The sequence below is a fragment of the Equus przewalskii genome, chromosome 21, assembly GCF_037783145.1.
Source record: "Equus przewalskii isolate Varuska chromosome 21, EquPr2, whole genome shotgun sequence".
Lineage (NCBI taxonomy): Eukaryota > Metazoa > Chordata > Mammalia > Perissodactyla > Equidae > Equus > Equus przewalskii.
Genome location: NC_091851.1, coordinates 25,515,351 through 25,532,575, shown reverse-complemented (window position 1 = coordinate 25,532,575; position 17,225 = coordinate 25,515,351). Strand labels below are relative to the sequence as shown.

Here is a 17,225-nt window from a genome sequence, read left to right as displayed (position 1 = left end):
TTGCATTCCTAGAACAGATTCCACTTGATCATGATGCATTATTATTCTTTTAATGTACTGTTGTATTCTATTTAAAGTTTGATTTAGAATCTTGCATCAGTGTAAGAGAGATTGAGCAATATAGGAGAGATTGATCTGTAGCTTTCTGCCTGCAGTTTGTATCAGCATTTGATATTCATGTTATATGTGCTTCATAAGGAGAATTGGGATGTTCTCTTTCTTTTTGTGGAAAGTTTTTTTGTTTCTTTTGCATTCAAAAAGAACAGTTTCAGATCACTAGACTTATTTGCTCTCTAAAAGATTAATAGTGTTTCCATTAAATCTGTGTGTGGTACTTTTGGGGGCATCATATTTACATAGATGTGTCTCTATGGTCCTTTAATTTCCTTTGTTTCTATGGCTTCCTTTTTATTTTATATATTTGGACTTTCTTCCTTTTTACTTAGTAGATTAAGTAGTGGTTTAACTATTTTATTGATTTTTCCCCCAGTGTACCAATTGTTGGATTTACTAATTCTGCTGTTTTTCTGTTTTCTGATTAATTTCTGCTTTTATCTGTATTAATTCTTTAGTTTTGCTTTCTTTCAGTTCACTTTATTGGATTTTTTCCTAACTTTTTGAATCAGATGTTTAACTCATTTCTTTCTCTTTTTTTTCTGGGGTAGGTATTTATGGCTGTGAATTTTCTTCTTTACTGTTTGGCTGTATTCTTTAGGTTCCAATATGTAGTATTTTCCTAGGTATAATTTTCTAGAAATTTTGCAATTTCGATTTCTTTTTTAACCCCAGTGCAAGGGTTTTGTTGTTGTTGTAAGGCAGAAAGGCCTTTGTTTCCTGATTTTATCTTAGATTTATAATTTCAGTGCGTTGGCATCAGGGTATTTGACTATCCTATTGTTACTTTTTGGGTTTATTGATATAGTCTTTATGGCCTTTCTTAAAGGTTAATTTTTATTAATATTTCATGGAGACTTAAAAAAATTGGCGTTTTCTTGAATTAAAAAAAATTAAGGGATAGTTTTTTCCGTAATAATTATTTATTAATACCTAGTACATATATCCATCTAAAATTTTGAGATTTATAAAATCAATATTTGGCAATAATGTGAAACTATAATAGCCAAGTTAATAATATCAGTCTACGATGTCTTTTAAGTAGGAAATTTTTTCTGAAGCATGCCAAAATTAGGCTCTTTTCATTTATAATTTCTATATGTACATTTAAGAATACTTTAGAACTTAAATTGAAAATTTGATGAAAAATAAAATGTCTATATATTATAGATAAAACAGGTAAATTAAATCTATACTTGATGAATGAATTTTCAATGAATTTTGAAATCTCTTAGAAGAAAGGGGTCTTGTATTTAGTGTGTGTACAAAATATTTTGGTTTTGGTTCCAAGTATCTGCCAACAGGGCAGCATGATGTTAATTCATTTTAATTTGACATAAAGGTATATATATGGAGGGCTCTAAGGCTTAAGCTCCCAGTTTTATGATTCTTCAGTGAAGCTGGTATATGTCCCTGAATTTTGCTTCTGTACTCTCTGAATGCTTGTTGATAAGTGGTTTAAGATCTTAGAAAAAAGATATTCTTTCTAGACATAATGAAAACTGATTTTTAAGTCTGCAGATGTCTAAGTTGATTTTATAACTTGTGATATTTGCATTGATTTCTGTTGCAAGGATAGATCACCTCTGTAATTTCTGTATAGTATTGTAACTTTATTTTTCCTTTTTTTTTAGAATTTTTATCTGGCTGCTACCTTGAAATACAGGCCCTAAAAATGCCAGCTTGTTTGGACTTAGAAGATTACCTGGATAAATGATAAAAATTAAGAAAGACATTTTGGTGAGTGAAATCTTATGTGAGAGAGTGGATACAGCTCAACTTAATTCCAAGCAATGGAATGACTCTACCAAAGTTATACAGCAAATAAAAAATTCTGTTGCCTTCATCATTTGGCATTTTGTTGAAGAAGATAGTCCTTCAGGCAGTTCTGGGAGACATCAGCATATTTAATGAAACTGAAACTTCACTAAGTTGAGTGCCTTCTCTTCCTCTGAGTTAAGACCTTCGTCCCTTTTTCTTTCTCTCAGGGAGTCCACAGACCTCTGAAGAGGCAGATCATAACATTTAAATGCATTTTAAATATTTTATCTCCTCCAGCACACACCAAACCTAGCATAGTTGACTTGGGCCTCGTGTTGTACTGATCAGTCATGTGAGTCTTACCCGGATTGTCAGACTTAATTAGAAATTGAAAACTGATGCCGTGTGGGCCATATGCAACTGCAGTGTGTTTCATTTTGCCCATAGAGTATTTTCCAAAAATGTGAATCTATTTCAGAATCTGGAGATTTCACTAAATATATGGATTTTAGTCTTTTCTTAAAATTCAGAGTATCTCTTATTCCTGGGCCTGCACAACTCATCCCATCCCTCCAAAAACAAAGTCGTAAGCTGGAGCAAAGTAGTGGCTGCTCAGCGTAGAAGGGTATGCAAGTTTCCCATTGCCCAGACCGTTCCTACGTATGTGCAAATGCATTCAGTATCCAGTGTTGTTCTCTTATTTGTTTTACTTGCCTGACCCCTGTAGGTATGTGAGTTTGTGATTTCTGATGTAGATAACACTGTCTTGCCTTTTGCTTAAATGGCAGCCAAGACAGATAATCTGAATAGCCTGTGACAGTCTTCTACCCATTATTCAGCTACCTGCACCAGTCCTTTCTCTTCAGATTTATATATTTAAATATTTATATAAATATAATTTATATATTTATAAGTTTATTATAAATTTAATGTATTATAGTTTTTATATATTATATATAAATATATATTTATATTAAATTCAAAGAAACCATACTTTGAGTTTTGATCTTTTCCCAGGCTAGTGATATGCAATATGCTCTTCTCTCCTGATACTAGACAGTGGCAGTGACTGTAGCTCCTAGTCAGCCACGCAATCATGAGGGTAAACAACTGATATATTTACAACCATTCTGTACCCATACAGCCATTCTGTTTTTCACTTTCAGTCCAGTATTCAGTAAATTACATGAGATAGTCAACACTTTATTCTAGGCTTTGCTTTAAATGATTTTGCCCAACTGTAGGCTAATGTAAGTGTTCTGAGCACATTTAAGTCAGGCTAGGCTAAGCTACAATGTTCAGTAGGTTAGGTGTATTAAATACATTTTCAACTTACAATATTTTCAACTTAGGCTGGGTTTATTGGGGTGTAACTCCATCATAAGTCGAGAAGGATCTGTATATATTTATATATCTTACATATATATTTATATATTTAAATCTGAAGAGAAAGGACTGGTGTAGGTAGCTGAATATATATATGATATACAAATTTATATATTTATAAATAAATATATATTTAAATATATTTATTGTATGGTTATATGTTTGTTTATTTATTTTTGCTGAGGAAGATTCACCCTGAGCTACCATCTGTTGCCAATCTTCCTCTTTTTCTTTTTGCTTGAGGAAGATTCACTCTTTGCTAACATCTCTGCTAATCTTGCTGTGTTTTGTATGTGGGTCACTGCCGTAGCATGGCCACAGATGAATGATGTAGGTCCGCTCCCGGGAACTGAACCTGGGCCACTGAAGCAGAGTATGCCAAACTTAACCACTAGGCTATGGGGCTGTCCCCTGTTTGTGTATTTTTAGTCCTACTGTGATTTGAAAGATGTTCATAAGTAAGCTTCTAAGCCTTCCTGATGTCTGCTGGAGTTTTACCTTGGAGCAATGCTATGTTGCTGATATGCTTGCTTTTTCTTTCTTTTTTTTTTTTTTAACTTTTTTTTTTATTGAGATCATATTAGCTTATAACATTATATAAATTGCAGGTGTACATAACTATATTTCAGTTTCTGTATAGACTACATCATGTTCACCACAGATAGTCTAGTTTTTAATCCATTACCATACATATATACTCCTTTAACCCTTTCATCTTCCCCTCATCCCCTTTTCCTCTGGTAATCACTAATTTGTTCTCCTTATCTGTGTATGTGTTTATCTTCCACATATGAGTGAAAGCATATGGTATTTGTCTTTCTCTGTCTGACTTATTTTGCTTAGCATAATACCCTCAAGGTCCATCCATGTTATCATAAATGGCACAATTTTGTCTTTTTTTATGGATGAGTAATAGACTTTTGTGTATATATACCACATCTTCTTTATCCATTCATCTGTTGATGGGTATTTGGGTTGCTTCTATGTTTTGGTTATCATGAATAACACTGGGAAGAACATAGGTGTGCATAAATTTTTTTGAATTGTTGATTTTATGTTCTTTGACAAATAGTGGTGGGGTAGCTGGATCATATGGTATTTCTATTTTTAATTTTTTGAGAAATCTGCCTACTGTTTTCCATAGTGGCAGCAGCAGTTTGCTTTCCCACCAGCAGTATATGGGAGTTCCCATTTCTCCACAACCTCTCCAACACTTATTATTTCTTGTCTTGTTAATTATAGCCATTCTGATGGATGTGAGGTGATATCTTTCTGTAATTTTTATTTGCATTTCCCTAATAATTAGTGATGTAAAACATCTTAATGTTCCTGTTGGCCATCTGTATATCTTCTCTGGAAAAATATCTGTTCATATCCACTGCCCATTTTTTGATTGGGTTTTTCTTTTTTTGTTGTTGAGTTGTATGAGTTCTTTATATATTTTGGAGATTAACCCCTGACTGGATGTATGATTTGCAAATATTTTCTCCCAGTTGGTGGGTTGTTTTTTCGTTTTGTTGATGGTTTCCTTTGCTATGCAGAAGCTTTTCAGTCTGATGTGGTCCCATTTGTTTATTTTTTCTTTTGTTTCCCTTGCCTGAGTAGACATGGTATTTGAAAAGATACTGCTAAGACTCACGTCAGAGAGTGTGTGCCTGCATTTTCTTCTAGGAGTTTTATGGTTTCAGGTCTTACATTCAACTCTTTAATCCATTTTGAGTTAATTTTTTTGTATTGTGTAAGATTATGGTTTACTTTCGTTCTTTTGCATGTGCCTGTCCAGTTTTCCCAGCACCTTTTCTTGAAGAGCCTTTCCTTTTTCCATTGTATGTTCTTGGCTCCTTTGTCAAACATTAGCTGTCCATAGATGTGTGGTTTTATTTCTGGGCTTTCAATTCTGTTCCATTAATGTGTGTGTCTGTTTTTGTGCCAATACCATGCTGTTTTAATTACTATAACTTTGTAGTATATTTTGAATTCAAGGAGTGTGGCACTTCCAACTTTGTTCTTTTTTATCAGGTTTGTTTTGGCTATTCAGGGTCTTATGTTGTTCCATATAAATTTTAGGATTCTTTGTTCTGTTTCCACGAAGAATGGATTGGGATTCTGATTGGGATTGAATCTGTAGGTTGCTTTAGGTAAGGTGAATATTTTAACTTATATTTTTTGTTCTTCTAATCCATGAGCATGGAGTATCTTTCCATTTGTTTATATCTTCTTTGATTTATTTCAATAATGTCTTACAGTTTTCACTGTATAGGTCTTTCATCTCCATGGTTAAATTTATTCCTAGGTATTTGATTCTTTTTGTTGCGATTGTAAATGGGATTGTATTCTTGATTTCTTTTTCTGCTAATTTGTTATTAGTATATAGAAATACAACTGATTTTTTTATGTTGGTTTTGTACCCTGCAACTTTTCTGTATTTGTTGATTATTTCTAATAGTTTTTTGGTGGATTCTTTAGGGTTTTCTATGAATAGAATCATGTCATCCACAAATAGTGACTGTTTTCCATCTGCCTTTCCAATTTGGATCCCTTTTATTTCTTTTTCTTGCCTAATTGCTCTGGCTAAAACTTCCAGTACTATGTTGAATAAGAATGGTGAGACTGGGCAACCTTGTCTTTTTCCTGTTCTCAGAGGGATGGCTTTCACTTTTTCACTGTTGAGGAGGATGTTGGCTGTGGGTTTGTCATATATGGCCTTTATTATATAGAGGTACTTTCCTTTTATACACATTTTATTGAGGGTTTTATCATAAATGGACGTTGGATCTTGTCAGATGCTTTCTCTCTATCTATTGAGATGATTATGTGATTTTTATTCTTCATTTTGTTAATGTGGTGTATCACATTGATTGATTTGCAGATGCTGAACCATCCCTGCTTCCCTGGAATAAATCCCACTTGATCCTGTTAACTTTTTAATATGAACAATTTCAAACAATGTAAAATTATAGTACAAATAGAAGTATAATGAACACCGATATACCCATCACTTATATTTAACCATCATTAACATTTTGTCATATTTGCTTAATCTGTTTTTTTCCTGAATTATTTTAAGTCAATTACAGACATCATGACATTTCACCCCTAAATGCTTCAGTATGCATCTCTTAAGAAACAGTGGGAACATTGACATGTATAACCACAACGCCATTACTATCACATCTAAGAAAATTAACAATAATTCCCTAATTATCCTAAAAAATGTGCTTTGCATCTTTTTTCCAAACCAAGACCCAATAAAGGACCATACACTGCATTAGATTTTTAAGTGTCTTAAATTTCTTCTAATGGAGAACAGTTTTACCCACCTTTTTCTTCCCCCTGACCAGAGTTATTGAAGAGGCCAAGCCAATTGGCTGTAGAAATCCTCTAGATTGGTCCAGTTATTTCTTCGTGGTGGTGTTTAAGTTGTTCCTCTGTCTCCTGTTAAAAACTTCTTAGATTCAGGTTCAGCATTTTTGACAAGAATATTTCATAGGTGGAGTTAATATTGTACCTAATTTCTGGTTGTTTTTCTGTTAATGATGCTAAGGTTGGATCATTGAATTCAGGTAGTGATAGTCAGATCCTTCCATTGTGAAGTTAGTTTTCCCTTTGCTAAGCAACAAATATCTGGGATGATACTTTCACATCATGTGAATATCCAGTTGTCTGTCAATTTTTCACATAATGTTTTATCCTTATTACTGATGGTTGCCTGAATTATTAGCGATTGCAAAATTGTGATTTTTCTAATGATATCTTTCTTTTTACATTTAAGTTGGCATTGTTCTATAAAAAAGAGCTTTCCTTCATCAACTAGAGCTCTTTGGCTACCCTGAAATATTTACTCTGAAATGATTTCATTTGGAAATCTATTTCATTGGAAATAGATTGGAAAGGTAGAATAAATCAAAAGATCCCCAATAAGAAGTGAAATCCATATGTAATCTGGAACATTACAAGATAACCTGTGGTTAATCTTATCAAACCCAGAGAGACAGCACCTGCTCTTTTATGATAGATGACCATAAGTGAGCAAATGACTTTCTTGGGTTTTTTTTTTCTTTTTAAGATTGGCCCTGAGTTAACATCTGTTGCCAATCTTTTTTTTTTTTCCCTCCTTCTCCCCAAAGCACCCCAGTACGTAGTTGTATATTCTAGCTGTAGGTCCTTCTAGTTCTGCTGTGTGGGACACTGCCTCAGCATGGCTTGATGAGCGGTGCTAGGTCCATGCTCAGGATCCGAACCGGTGGAAACCCGGGGTCGCCGAAGTGGAGCATGGGAACTTAACCACTCAGCCACCAGGCCTGCCCCAGCAAATGACTTTCTTGACCTAGTCAACTGTAATGTGTTTTCTCTCTCCAAGAGTAGTTCACTGAACTGCATTTACTCAAGGATTAGTCAGTTATCTTGATAATAAATTCTTTATTAAAGACTAGATTTTAAGTGGACATTATCTCGGTGAATATGTTGTCTATAAGTTTCTTTAAAAACTTTTTTGAAGAGAAGGCCAGCAATTTTTCTCATAGACTGACTTTCAATTTCTTGGTTTTTTAAGCACCTATGTAGTACCCATAGTACTGTTAAGCTGCTAATACCTGAGTTTGAATTAGCTGACTTGTTGTGTCTGTCAGTAGAGGGTTTTCCAAATCTGGATGCACAGCCTTCATGGCATGACCAACGACCTATTTAGAAGACTACCAAAGTCCAGGTTTTTTAGTTGGTTTCCTTCTTTCCAGTTAAAGATTCTTTTGGAAAACATATTTTAAATTTTAAATTCTCTTCTTGCAGTTGTTCCAACTTTGGAACAGCTGCTAAATAGCTATAGTTTTTCAGGCAGTTTCAGCAATCTTATTCCTGCTGGGAAGCAGATTTTAAGTCCTAAAAATGTTTTAGTTTTGTTTATTTACGTCTAAAGTTCTTTAAAATCTGTAAAATGCAGATGGCAATTGACTAAAGGCAGTGATACTTATAACGGATTTTCTGAATGCTGTTGTTTCTTAACCACCCAAATCACACTGTTCTTTTGTAGCAGTCACAGTACTAGAAAAGGTTATCATTGCCAGACTGTGAGGTTATCTGCTCATGGGGCCAGCCGCGTGGCCAAGTGGTTAAGTTTGCGCGCTCCGCTTTGCTGGCCCAGGGTTTTGCCGGTTTGGATCCTGGGTGTGGACATGGCACTGCTCATCAAGCCATGCTGAGGCGGCGTCCCACATGCCACAACTAGAGGGACCCACAACTAAAAATACACAGCTGTGTATTAGGGGGCTTTAGGAGAAAAAGGAAAAATAAAATCTCTAAAAAAAAAAAAAAGGTTATCTGCTCAAGTATAAAAGCTTTTTTCCATATTTATTTATAACCGAGGAATTTTTTCCCCCTAAGATTACTTAGATTGTTTTTGGAGAGGCTTTGGTGTTGAAGTTTAGTGACTATTTAAAAAAGAAAAGTTAAACCATTTTTTAAAGTTGATTTTTTTTCCATTTATGCAAGTAATATAACTATATTACAGCATATTTAGTTTTGTATTTCCCTAATGACTTATAGCATACTTGGAAAATAGCAAAAGAAAACTTACCAGCAATTTTACCAACCTAGCAGAGTCATTGTTTGCATTTTAGTGGATTTATTTACAGTCCTTTTTTCTTATCCATTTTTTAAAAAACAACATAATTGTAATTATATTTTATGTAGGGACTTTTTTAAAATTAGAAAATTTTTGTGAGGTTCTTATGTTTCCACACCATTCTTGCTTAACACAAATACCAAAAATTAATGTTCATTCATTCTCTTTTGGATTAAGTATCTGATCTTCAGTCCCAAAGCTAGTGGAGGAAATGGCCACATGGTGTGATCTTTGACATGTGCACTCTTAGGTAGGCAAAATAACTGAAAGTAGCAGAAAATGTGACTTCTCTAGATCTAAAAGTTAAAAAGTAATTTAGTCCTGTCCTAAATATATTTCTTTGCCTCTGCAAACGTGTGTTAACCACCTATTTCCCTTTCATAAAAGTAGTTTTAAATGTTTGCTTTGTTTCTGATTATTTTCAGCCATACCACTATTAATAACCCTTTAAAAGTTGTTTAAAATGGTCCTCATGAAAGACTTGAGGATTTTCAATAGTCCTCCACAATGCTTTTAGTTGGGTCAAGTTGTGCTTTGCAGGTTAGAGAAGGAGGAGGGCTTTAGAAACCTTGGCTCCTGTGAAGCTTTGTCAGGACAGAAGTAAGGGGAGTCTTGGAGAGCCCCTTGTTCTGTGGGGTCAACTAAAGCCTTATGTAAATTAATTCTCAGAAAATACTTGTTTTATTTTCTTGTGATCTCTTCCCCTCCTCCCCATAGTCTAGGCTTACAAAAGGTAGCATAAAACATAATAGATATAAGCATTATACCATAATAAAAGGAATTTTATTTAAAACTGGTGCTTTTTAAAAAATTTCTAGTATCTTTAAGAACTAATTATTATAGAATATCTTAATTAAAATAGTTTATTCTCTCTGTATTTCTTAATTATTAGGCTATTTCCTTATTACTTGACAAATAAATTACAGTTCACAGAACTATGGATTATACATTATTGATTGTATAATTATGCATTATAATGCTTTTTGTATCTTCTCAAGGTTTTCTTACTGTCCACTTGGAATATATGCTTCTGGAATAATATCCACCATGGTTTTGGATGACCTTCCAAACTTAGAAGACATCTATACTTCCTTATGTTCATCAACAGTGGAAGACTCAGAGATGGATTTTGATTCTGGACTAGAAGATGATGACACAAAAAGCGATAGTATTTTGGAGGATTCCACAATCTTTGTGGCCTTCAAAGGAAATATAGATGATAAAGACTTCAAATGGAAATTGGACACAATATTGGAGAATGTGCCCAATTTGTTACACATGGGTAATTTGCTTTAATTATTTTTTCCTTCTTTTGTTACTCTTTTTGAAGAGTTTGCCCTTCTATGGTTATCTTGAGTTTTACAAAGTAAAACTTTGCTATACTGGGTTAAAAGGCTGATTTTAATTGCAAAGTTGGAATTTTAGGATTTTTTAAAATAGAAATGCTGTTGTGTTTCTTTTAAGTACCTGGAGAAATTGAACATAAAGTATTGCTTGACACAGTAATCTTTAAATAATCTGCTCTAGTGGATAGGAGTAATTCTCAAGACCCAAATGTATTTATTGTTTTTAACTCTCTGGTCTTCGTTTTCCTTACCTGTAAAATAAAGAGGTTAGACTGGATCTTTAAGGCCCCTTACAGCTTACGAAACGCTTTTATTCCATGGTTCTACTTAAAGTGGACTTGAAATTTGTTCTCTTAAATTTTAATTTTTTTTTTTTTTGAGGAAGATTAGCCCTGAGCTAACTGCTGCCTGTCCTCCTCTTTTTGCTGAGGAAGACTGGCCCTGAGCTAACATCCATGCCCACCTTCCTTTACTTTATATGTGGGACGCCTACCACAGCATGGTGTGCCAAGTGATGCCATGTCCACACCCGGGATCTGATCTGGTGAACCCCAGGCCGCCGAAGCGGAAGGTGGGAACTTAACCGCTGCACCACCAGGCTGGCCCCAGTTCTCTTAAATTTTAGGTCAGAGATTATTAACTGATAGCCTGCTGGATCCAGCTTGCAGCCATGTGTCTGGTCTGCTTTAGTTGTTTGGTTTTTTTAATGTTTGAATTTCATTGCCAATGCTTTAAAAATTTAGATATTTTACATAAAAACTCCAGATTTTGGATTTGTCTTTAAAAATGGAAAGATCTGATAACATCGAGCTCTTCGTCTGTCCCAGATAGTGCTGAGTAGCAGCTGCCACTGAAGGCAGACCCTCACCTCATTTCCCATCTGGCCTCTTCGCACATTTAGATTGCCTGTCTTGGACTTTTGGGCATTTGTGTTTTTGAACATTGTTTAGATATTCTCCATCTTTTCTAGTTAGCACAATTATCTAATCCCTTCAGACGTAGTACAAGGCCTAGATTTTATCCTTTTATCACAAAACCTGATTTGATCAGGTGCTAGTTAGCTTTTTTAGGTTTTGAGGGTTTTTTCTTCGAGATTTAATGTCAGGAGGAAAGCTGTCATTGTTTTCAAGGGCTTTTTTACTGCATTGTATAAGACTTCTTTATGGTTAGGGATTATTTAGCGTAGTATTAGATAATTTTATGTGTTAAAGTTGTGGTTATCATCATCATTGTTGTGGTAATCATAGTCATAATGTATCATATTGTAAGGGCCTAGCTGGGCTTGAAATTGTTCACTACTCTTAATTAGTCACATTTCTTCTTGTTTTTAAATTGCTGAATCAGTCTATTTATGGCTTTTAAATAAATTATTAAACCTAGACTTAATGGTGTTATCAGATTATATTCTTGGTCCAAAAAGTATTTTAAGTCAAATCTTATCAAATATGATGGAAGTTAAAAGAACTTTTGATAATATATAGCTGTGTTATAGACAAGGATTTTTTTCACAAGTAGGTAATATGCCATAAGCAAATTTCATATTTGTCTAGACCATATACAAGATTCCAGTACTCTTCAGATTGGGAAGAAGCCCTGTAGCATCTATACTCTGTGGAACCAGGATCCCAAGCTTCCTGCCTTTTGCTCTTTAGAGGCATAAGTGTCATGGAAAGGAAACTGACTTAAGAATCAGAGCTGGACTTTAATGCTATCTCTGATGTTGCTAGGTAGCCACAGGATTCTGGGCAAAGCACTTAGGCTTTCTGGGCTTCAGGTTCCTGACCTGTAAAATAAACTTGGTCCTTTCTAAATTTCTTTGATTATATTATCTCACTACTGTTAGTAAGTGGTCTCTTTCTTCCACGTTAGAGCAAGTGAACTCCATGTCTGGATAGGTTAATCTTCAATGTATAATGTTTTTGGACTGGAAGGGGCTTTCGGCAATAAGTAGGCACTTTGCCCTCTCCATAGATATTTCTTATTTTGAGAACAGATATGCTTATATGACCATTTCCTTGATATTGGAATGTATAACTGAATAAAGGATACAAAAGATTTAATCTAGTTGAGTTCGTAACAAAAGGGAAAATTATTTTGTCTGGGGTTGTTGAAAAAAAGTTTTTTTTATCAGCTAACTGGACCTGAGATTTGCTTTCTATCTGAAAAATATGATTACAAACAACACTAACTCTTCAATTAACTTTTGTATCTTCTTTTAAAAACATCCTGAAGTTTGCACTGACTTTTCAGACTTGTTGAAACGTAATGTTTTCATATCCTAACTGAAGCTTACTTGTCAAATTTGTGTTCTTTTTCCCCTCAGTTTGGTGTGCTTCAGTGGAAATTCTACTCTTGCTTAAAGTAGGAAAGGATTTAAAAATCACAGACATGAATCCAGGCTTAAGCTCTCCTTCAATTGAAGCATTTATAGGACATGGGAAATGTTTGCTTCCTGACTTATATCTTCCGCAGAGATGCGTAGTGAATATTTAAATATGAGTATTAAAATTTCAAATATTTCATTTGAAGAGATAAAACTGCTTAACATTTTATAAGTAAATTTATTTTCCTTTTTAGTGCTCTTTCTTTAAGTAAGTTTGGTGGATTGTAGCTGCAGATTCCCTAATATCCTACAATTGACATATCTGACAATTGAATTTTTATAGAATTTCACTTAAAATGTGAGACTTAAGTGTTTTCAGCTTCTCAGTTCACATACATTGAACTGAGTCCAGAAGTATACATTATTCTATTAATTTAAACTTATCTCTCTCTCTTACATTCCTTACTCCATCTTACTGCTTTCCATTTATCCAGTGTCTACAGTGTATCAGGTCCTCTGCTAGGTTTTTGGCATATATTATCTCGTTTAGCACTCACAGTCTCATGAAGTAGTTTTTTCATGGTTTTAGAGAAGAGAAAGGTTAAGTTTCAGAAAGGTTAAACAGCTTATTCATGGTCACCAAGATGCTAAGTGGTAAAGTTGGGATTAGATTTGAGGTCTATGAATGCCAAAGCGAGTTCTCTCAGCTACTCCAAGCTGGTGCTCTGCCTTATTCTTTTAATTTTTGTTGTTGTTATTCATTCTGTGTCTTCTGGTAACTAAGAGATTACTAATATTATTCTCTTTCTTTCATGACCAAGAATCCAGCAAGCTAAAGGTACAGAAGGTGGAACCCTGGAACAGCGTGCGTGTAACATTCAACATCCCCCGGGAAGCAGCGGAGCGGCTACGGATCCTAGCTCAGAGCAACAACCAGCAGCTTCGGGATCTGGGGATTCTCTCCGTTCAGATTGAAGGTGCCCATCTGAACCCAAATAATAAGAATAGTAGAATGTAGGATGCTTTTCTGTCTTGCTTTGTCTGTTCTTCTCCTCTTATGTTTCAGAATGCCTAGTAACTCATAGCCTCTGCTTCACATTGCAGCACCTTAGGGTGAAGAGGGATTGAGGCTCTGATGGGGTCCTGATGCTTCAGCATTTGTAGCCTTGGACTGCATTCCCTTGGCTGATTTTGGCTATCAGTCTGTCACACTTTGATTTTACTGGCACTCTGACCAGGAACTGATTTGTCTTTTAAAAAGTATCTAATTTCAATTGCTTCCTTCCACCAAATAAGCTGTAGTATTTATTTCTTTATTCATCTAGCAGATTAGGAGGGCCTGAACAATCCTTTTGTAGTAGTATTCATTTTTCAAGTATTTTGCCAGAGTAATCTTTTCAAAATGAAAATATGCTACACACACACACACACACACACCCCCTAAAACCCCTGTTTATGACTTGCTATTGTTCACAGAATAAAGACCAAACTCCTTATCATGACCTCCGGCCTCACATGATCTGACCTCTCCCTTTCTCATCCAGCCTTATCTTGTACAACTCTCCTCCTTTCTGTCAATGTTCCAGCCTCTACAGCTTTCTTTTGGTTCTTTGAATATGCATTTCTTCCTCTTGGCACAGGTCCTTTGCATGGGTGTGGTTGGAATATTGTCCCCTGCCATTCCCCCTTCCATCAGTTAACACCTACTCAGTCTTCAGTAGTCAGCTTAAATCTTCTTGAGGGTGTATTTTCTGAACTCCTTGACTAAGTCAGAGTCCTTTGTTTTGTGCTCTCACAAAAGTCTGGTTTTTTTCCCCTCAGATATTTATCTAACACGTTGATTAGAGCAATTATTTGATTATTGTTTTGTTCCATAGACTGCAAGAAAGCTCTCGTAGGGCAGGGACCATGTCTTGTTTTGCACATTCTTGTATCTCTGCTTGCCTATACATGTTCTTTAGTAAACATATGTTAAATGAGAGTAAGGGAAGCACATATATAATAGCACCACTTTGCTTCAGCACTCAGAATACAATGATAAATACAATATGATCCTTGCCATTATGAACTCAAAAGAAACTCATGAGCATGGTGAGGGCGACAAACCTGTGAGAGATGTAAGTACCACGTGTGGGGGAGCACAAAGGAGGTTCTGTCTCTGGGTGCCCAGTGAACTAAAACCCTCTCTTTCCTTCCTGTGTTGATGCATACAAGGTGGCAACCAGCGATTCCAGCCTTCCCTTCCACTGATGGGCCTAGGCCTCCTGACTCTCTGCTTACTTACAACCTGAATGTTCCATAAAACCTCAGGAGCCAAGATTTGGTATATAGGGGTGAGACACATTTTGTGCAGTTAGGATTTTAGGTTGCTCTCCTCCAGAAGGAGCAATACCAACAGACAAATAAAGATTATTTAGAGAGGGTTATATGTAGATTGAGAAATGGGGTCAATTCCATCATTTGACAAATGAGGGAATAATGGCTTACAATAACCAATTTATTTTGAAAAATGTTGGATTTTCTCAAGGGACTCAGAAAAGTAAAATTAATTCACAGCAATCTATATGATATAAGATGAACTTTTGGGAAGAGTGGAAGTCACCTATTGTATATAATAACACTTTATAGGTTAATTATACTTTATAAGCACATAAGAACAGGTGTTCTCTTATGAGAAACACATAAGGGGTTTCTTAAAAACCCCAAACGTTTTATAGTCTCTGTTACTTATTTACCTGAGTTAAAAGGGCTTTGGAACCGTAAGAGGTGATGTTTTCCACTGGAGAAAGGAAACACCAATTTCTTCTCTTGATGAGACCTACTTCCTACAAGTTCTTAAAAGGGTAAGATGCTGGCTCCCCTTTATTGTTATAGCCATAAATTAAAACATAAGTACCAGCAAGGCAGCAAAATGGATTACACATATTTCAAGAAATTATGAAATTCACATGTGGCAGTAATTACTACATTAGAGAAAAGAGCTCTTTAACTTTTAAGATACACTTAGATGTCCCAGGTGATCTGCTTTTCTCTCTCCACACTCCCTGGGAATTCAGGCAGAAGTACAAGTGGTGGCAGCAGCTGTTGCTTTTGTGAAACGGGTGACAGGCTCATGCCTTCATAAATTATAAGAGGAGATGTTGCCACTGTCATGGCGTCTGCTGCAGGGGTGCAGGGACAGGCTGTTCCCCCAGCAGTCTATTCTCCATTGAAGAATACTCTCTGTACCCTTCCTTTTTTGAGTTTTAGTCAGGGAGTTGGGGAGACAGATTTTTTGAGGACATTTTGTGACCTCTCTGTAAATTCATGGTGATTTAAAGCAGGAATCTGCAAACGTTTCCTGTAAAGGACCAGAGAATAAATTTTTTTGGCTTTGTGGGCCATAAGATCTCTGTCACAACTCAACTCTACCATTGTAGCAGAAAAATAGCCACAGGCAACATGTAAATGAATGAACATGCCTGTGTTCCAATAATACTTTATTTAAATAAACAGGCAGCAAGCTAGATTCGGCCCACAGGCCATAGTTTGCCAACCCCTAATAGGCAAGTTTTGGAGTCAGTAGTGTTCTCTACGTGGGTTTCTTTAACACCAGTTAGCTTATATGCAGTTGGCAAATAGGGGAATAATAGCAGTATGATGTGGAAATAGTGTTTATTCATATGTGATTTTTCCTAGGCAAGGGGAGCTGAAATAGTGGGAACAGAAGGATAATTACCACAAGAAAAAAAAAAAAAAGCCTTTAGATCAGCTGCTGCATAGGTGGGAGTCCTTTCAGCTTTATTTTAAGAAAGTTAAGAATGAGGACTTATAGTACTCTGGCACCTTCCCCAGAAGTGCACCCTTAGACTTGCATGGGTCTTGGCTTATGACAAGTTTCACTTCCTCCTGTGCCTGCCTTCATGGCAGCCCCACTGCCTCAGAGCTCCAATCTCAGCACCTTTAACCAGGCATTTCCACTCTAGTGTTTTTGGTGTGTTGCCTCCACAATTAGTGTTTTTGTTAAGAGTTCTGGTTACAAAGCTGCATAGGTTTTGAGTTTGCCTCAAAACTGTTTTTCCTATGAAACCTCTTATTTTCAGTGTAAGGTTTTACAGAATGTTAGGTTTTCCAGGAATGCATTTATAATATAGAAAAATGCCTATAATTCTTTGTAAGGTTATAAGATGACTATTCATCATATATTCAATAAACAGCTAATGAGTACCTACCAAGTACCGGGCACTGTTCTATGTATAAAGGATATAATCAAGATAGCCATGTAACTTATCATCTAAATTAGGAGTAAAAGGGTGCTATTAATAACTATCCTGGGACAACAGATATAGAGGAACTGGAGCAGACTTACGGTTACCCGTTTATAGTGATGGGGGAGGTAGACAAGAAAACAAATGAATGAATAAGTAATTACATGGGATGTGCTCTGAAAAAATAACAAGATTTACCGTTAAGGGTGACCTAACCTTGGATAAGAGGGTTGGAGGAGGCCTTTTGGGCATGTGACACTTAAGAGTACATGAAAAGTGACCTGCCAGTAGTCCTGGCAGGGACAGAGAAGGTGGGCTGGCTCACTACCTGCCAGTCTCCTAGAGGACTTAGCCTGCGCGCCTGTGAGCAGTCCCGGTGGGGACAGAGGGCAGATTGGATTGCTCCTTGCCCGGCTCCCAGCAGATTCAGC

General features: G+C 35.8%; 1 protein-coding gene across 33 annotated transcripts in view; it reads left to right on the top strand.

The window, feature by feature from the left end:
• Window positions 1-17,225, top strand: part of NCOA6 (nuclear receptor coactivator 6) — a 102,941-nt gene that overhangs the window by 35,309 nt on the left and 50,407 nt on the right. For 21 of the 33 annotated variants that reach the window (XM_070588105.1, XM_070588098.1, XM_070588102.1 and 18 more), the window contains 3 exons: window positions 1,749-1,854; window positions 9,877-10,160; window positions 13,369-13,524. In XM_070588105.1, the coding sequence (XP_070444206.1) occupies window positions 9,926-10,160; window positions 13,369-13,524 (391 nt within the window). In that variant the 5' untranslated portion in view covers window positions 1,749-1,854; window positions 9,877-9,925. Of the gene's footprint in view, window positions 1-1,748; window positions 1,855-5,328; window positions 5,400-9,876; window positions 10,161-13,368; window positions 13,525-17,225 lie in introns of all 33 variants that reach the window. The other 12 variants (XM_070588081.1, XM_070588084.1, XM_070588107.1 and 9 more) reach the window with 1 other exon arrangement.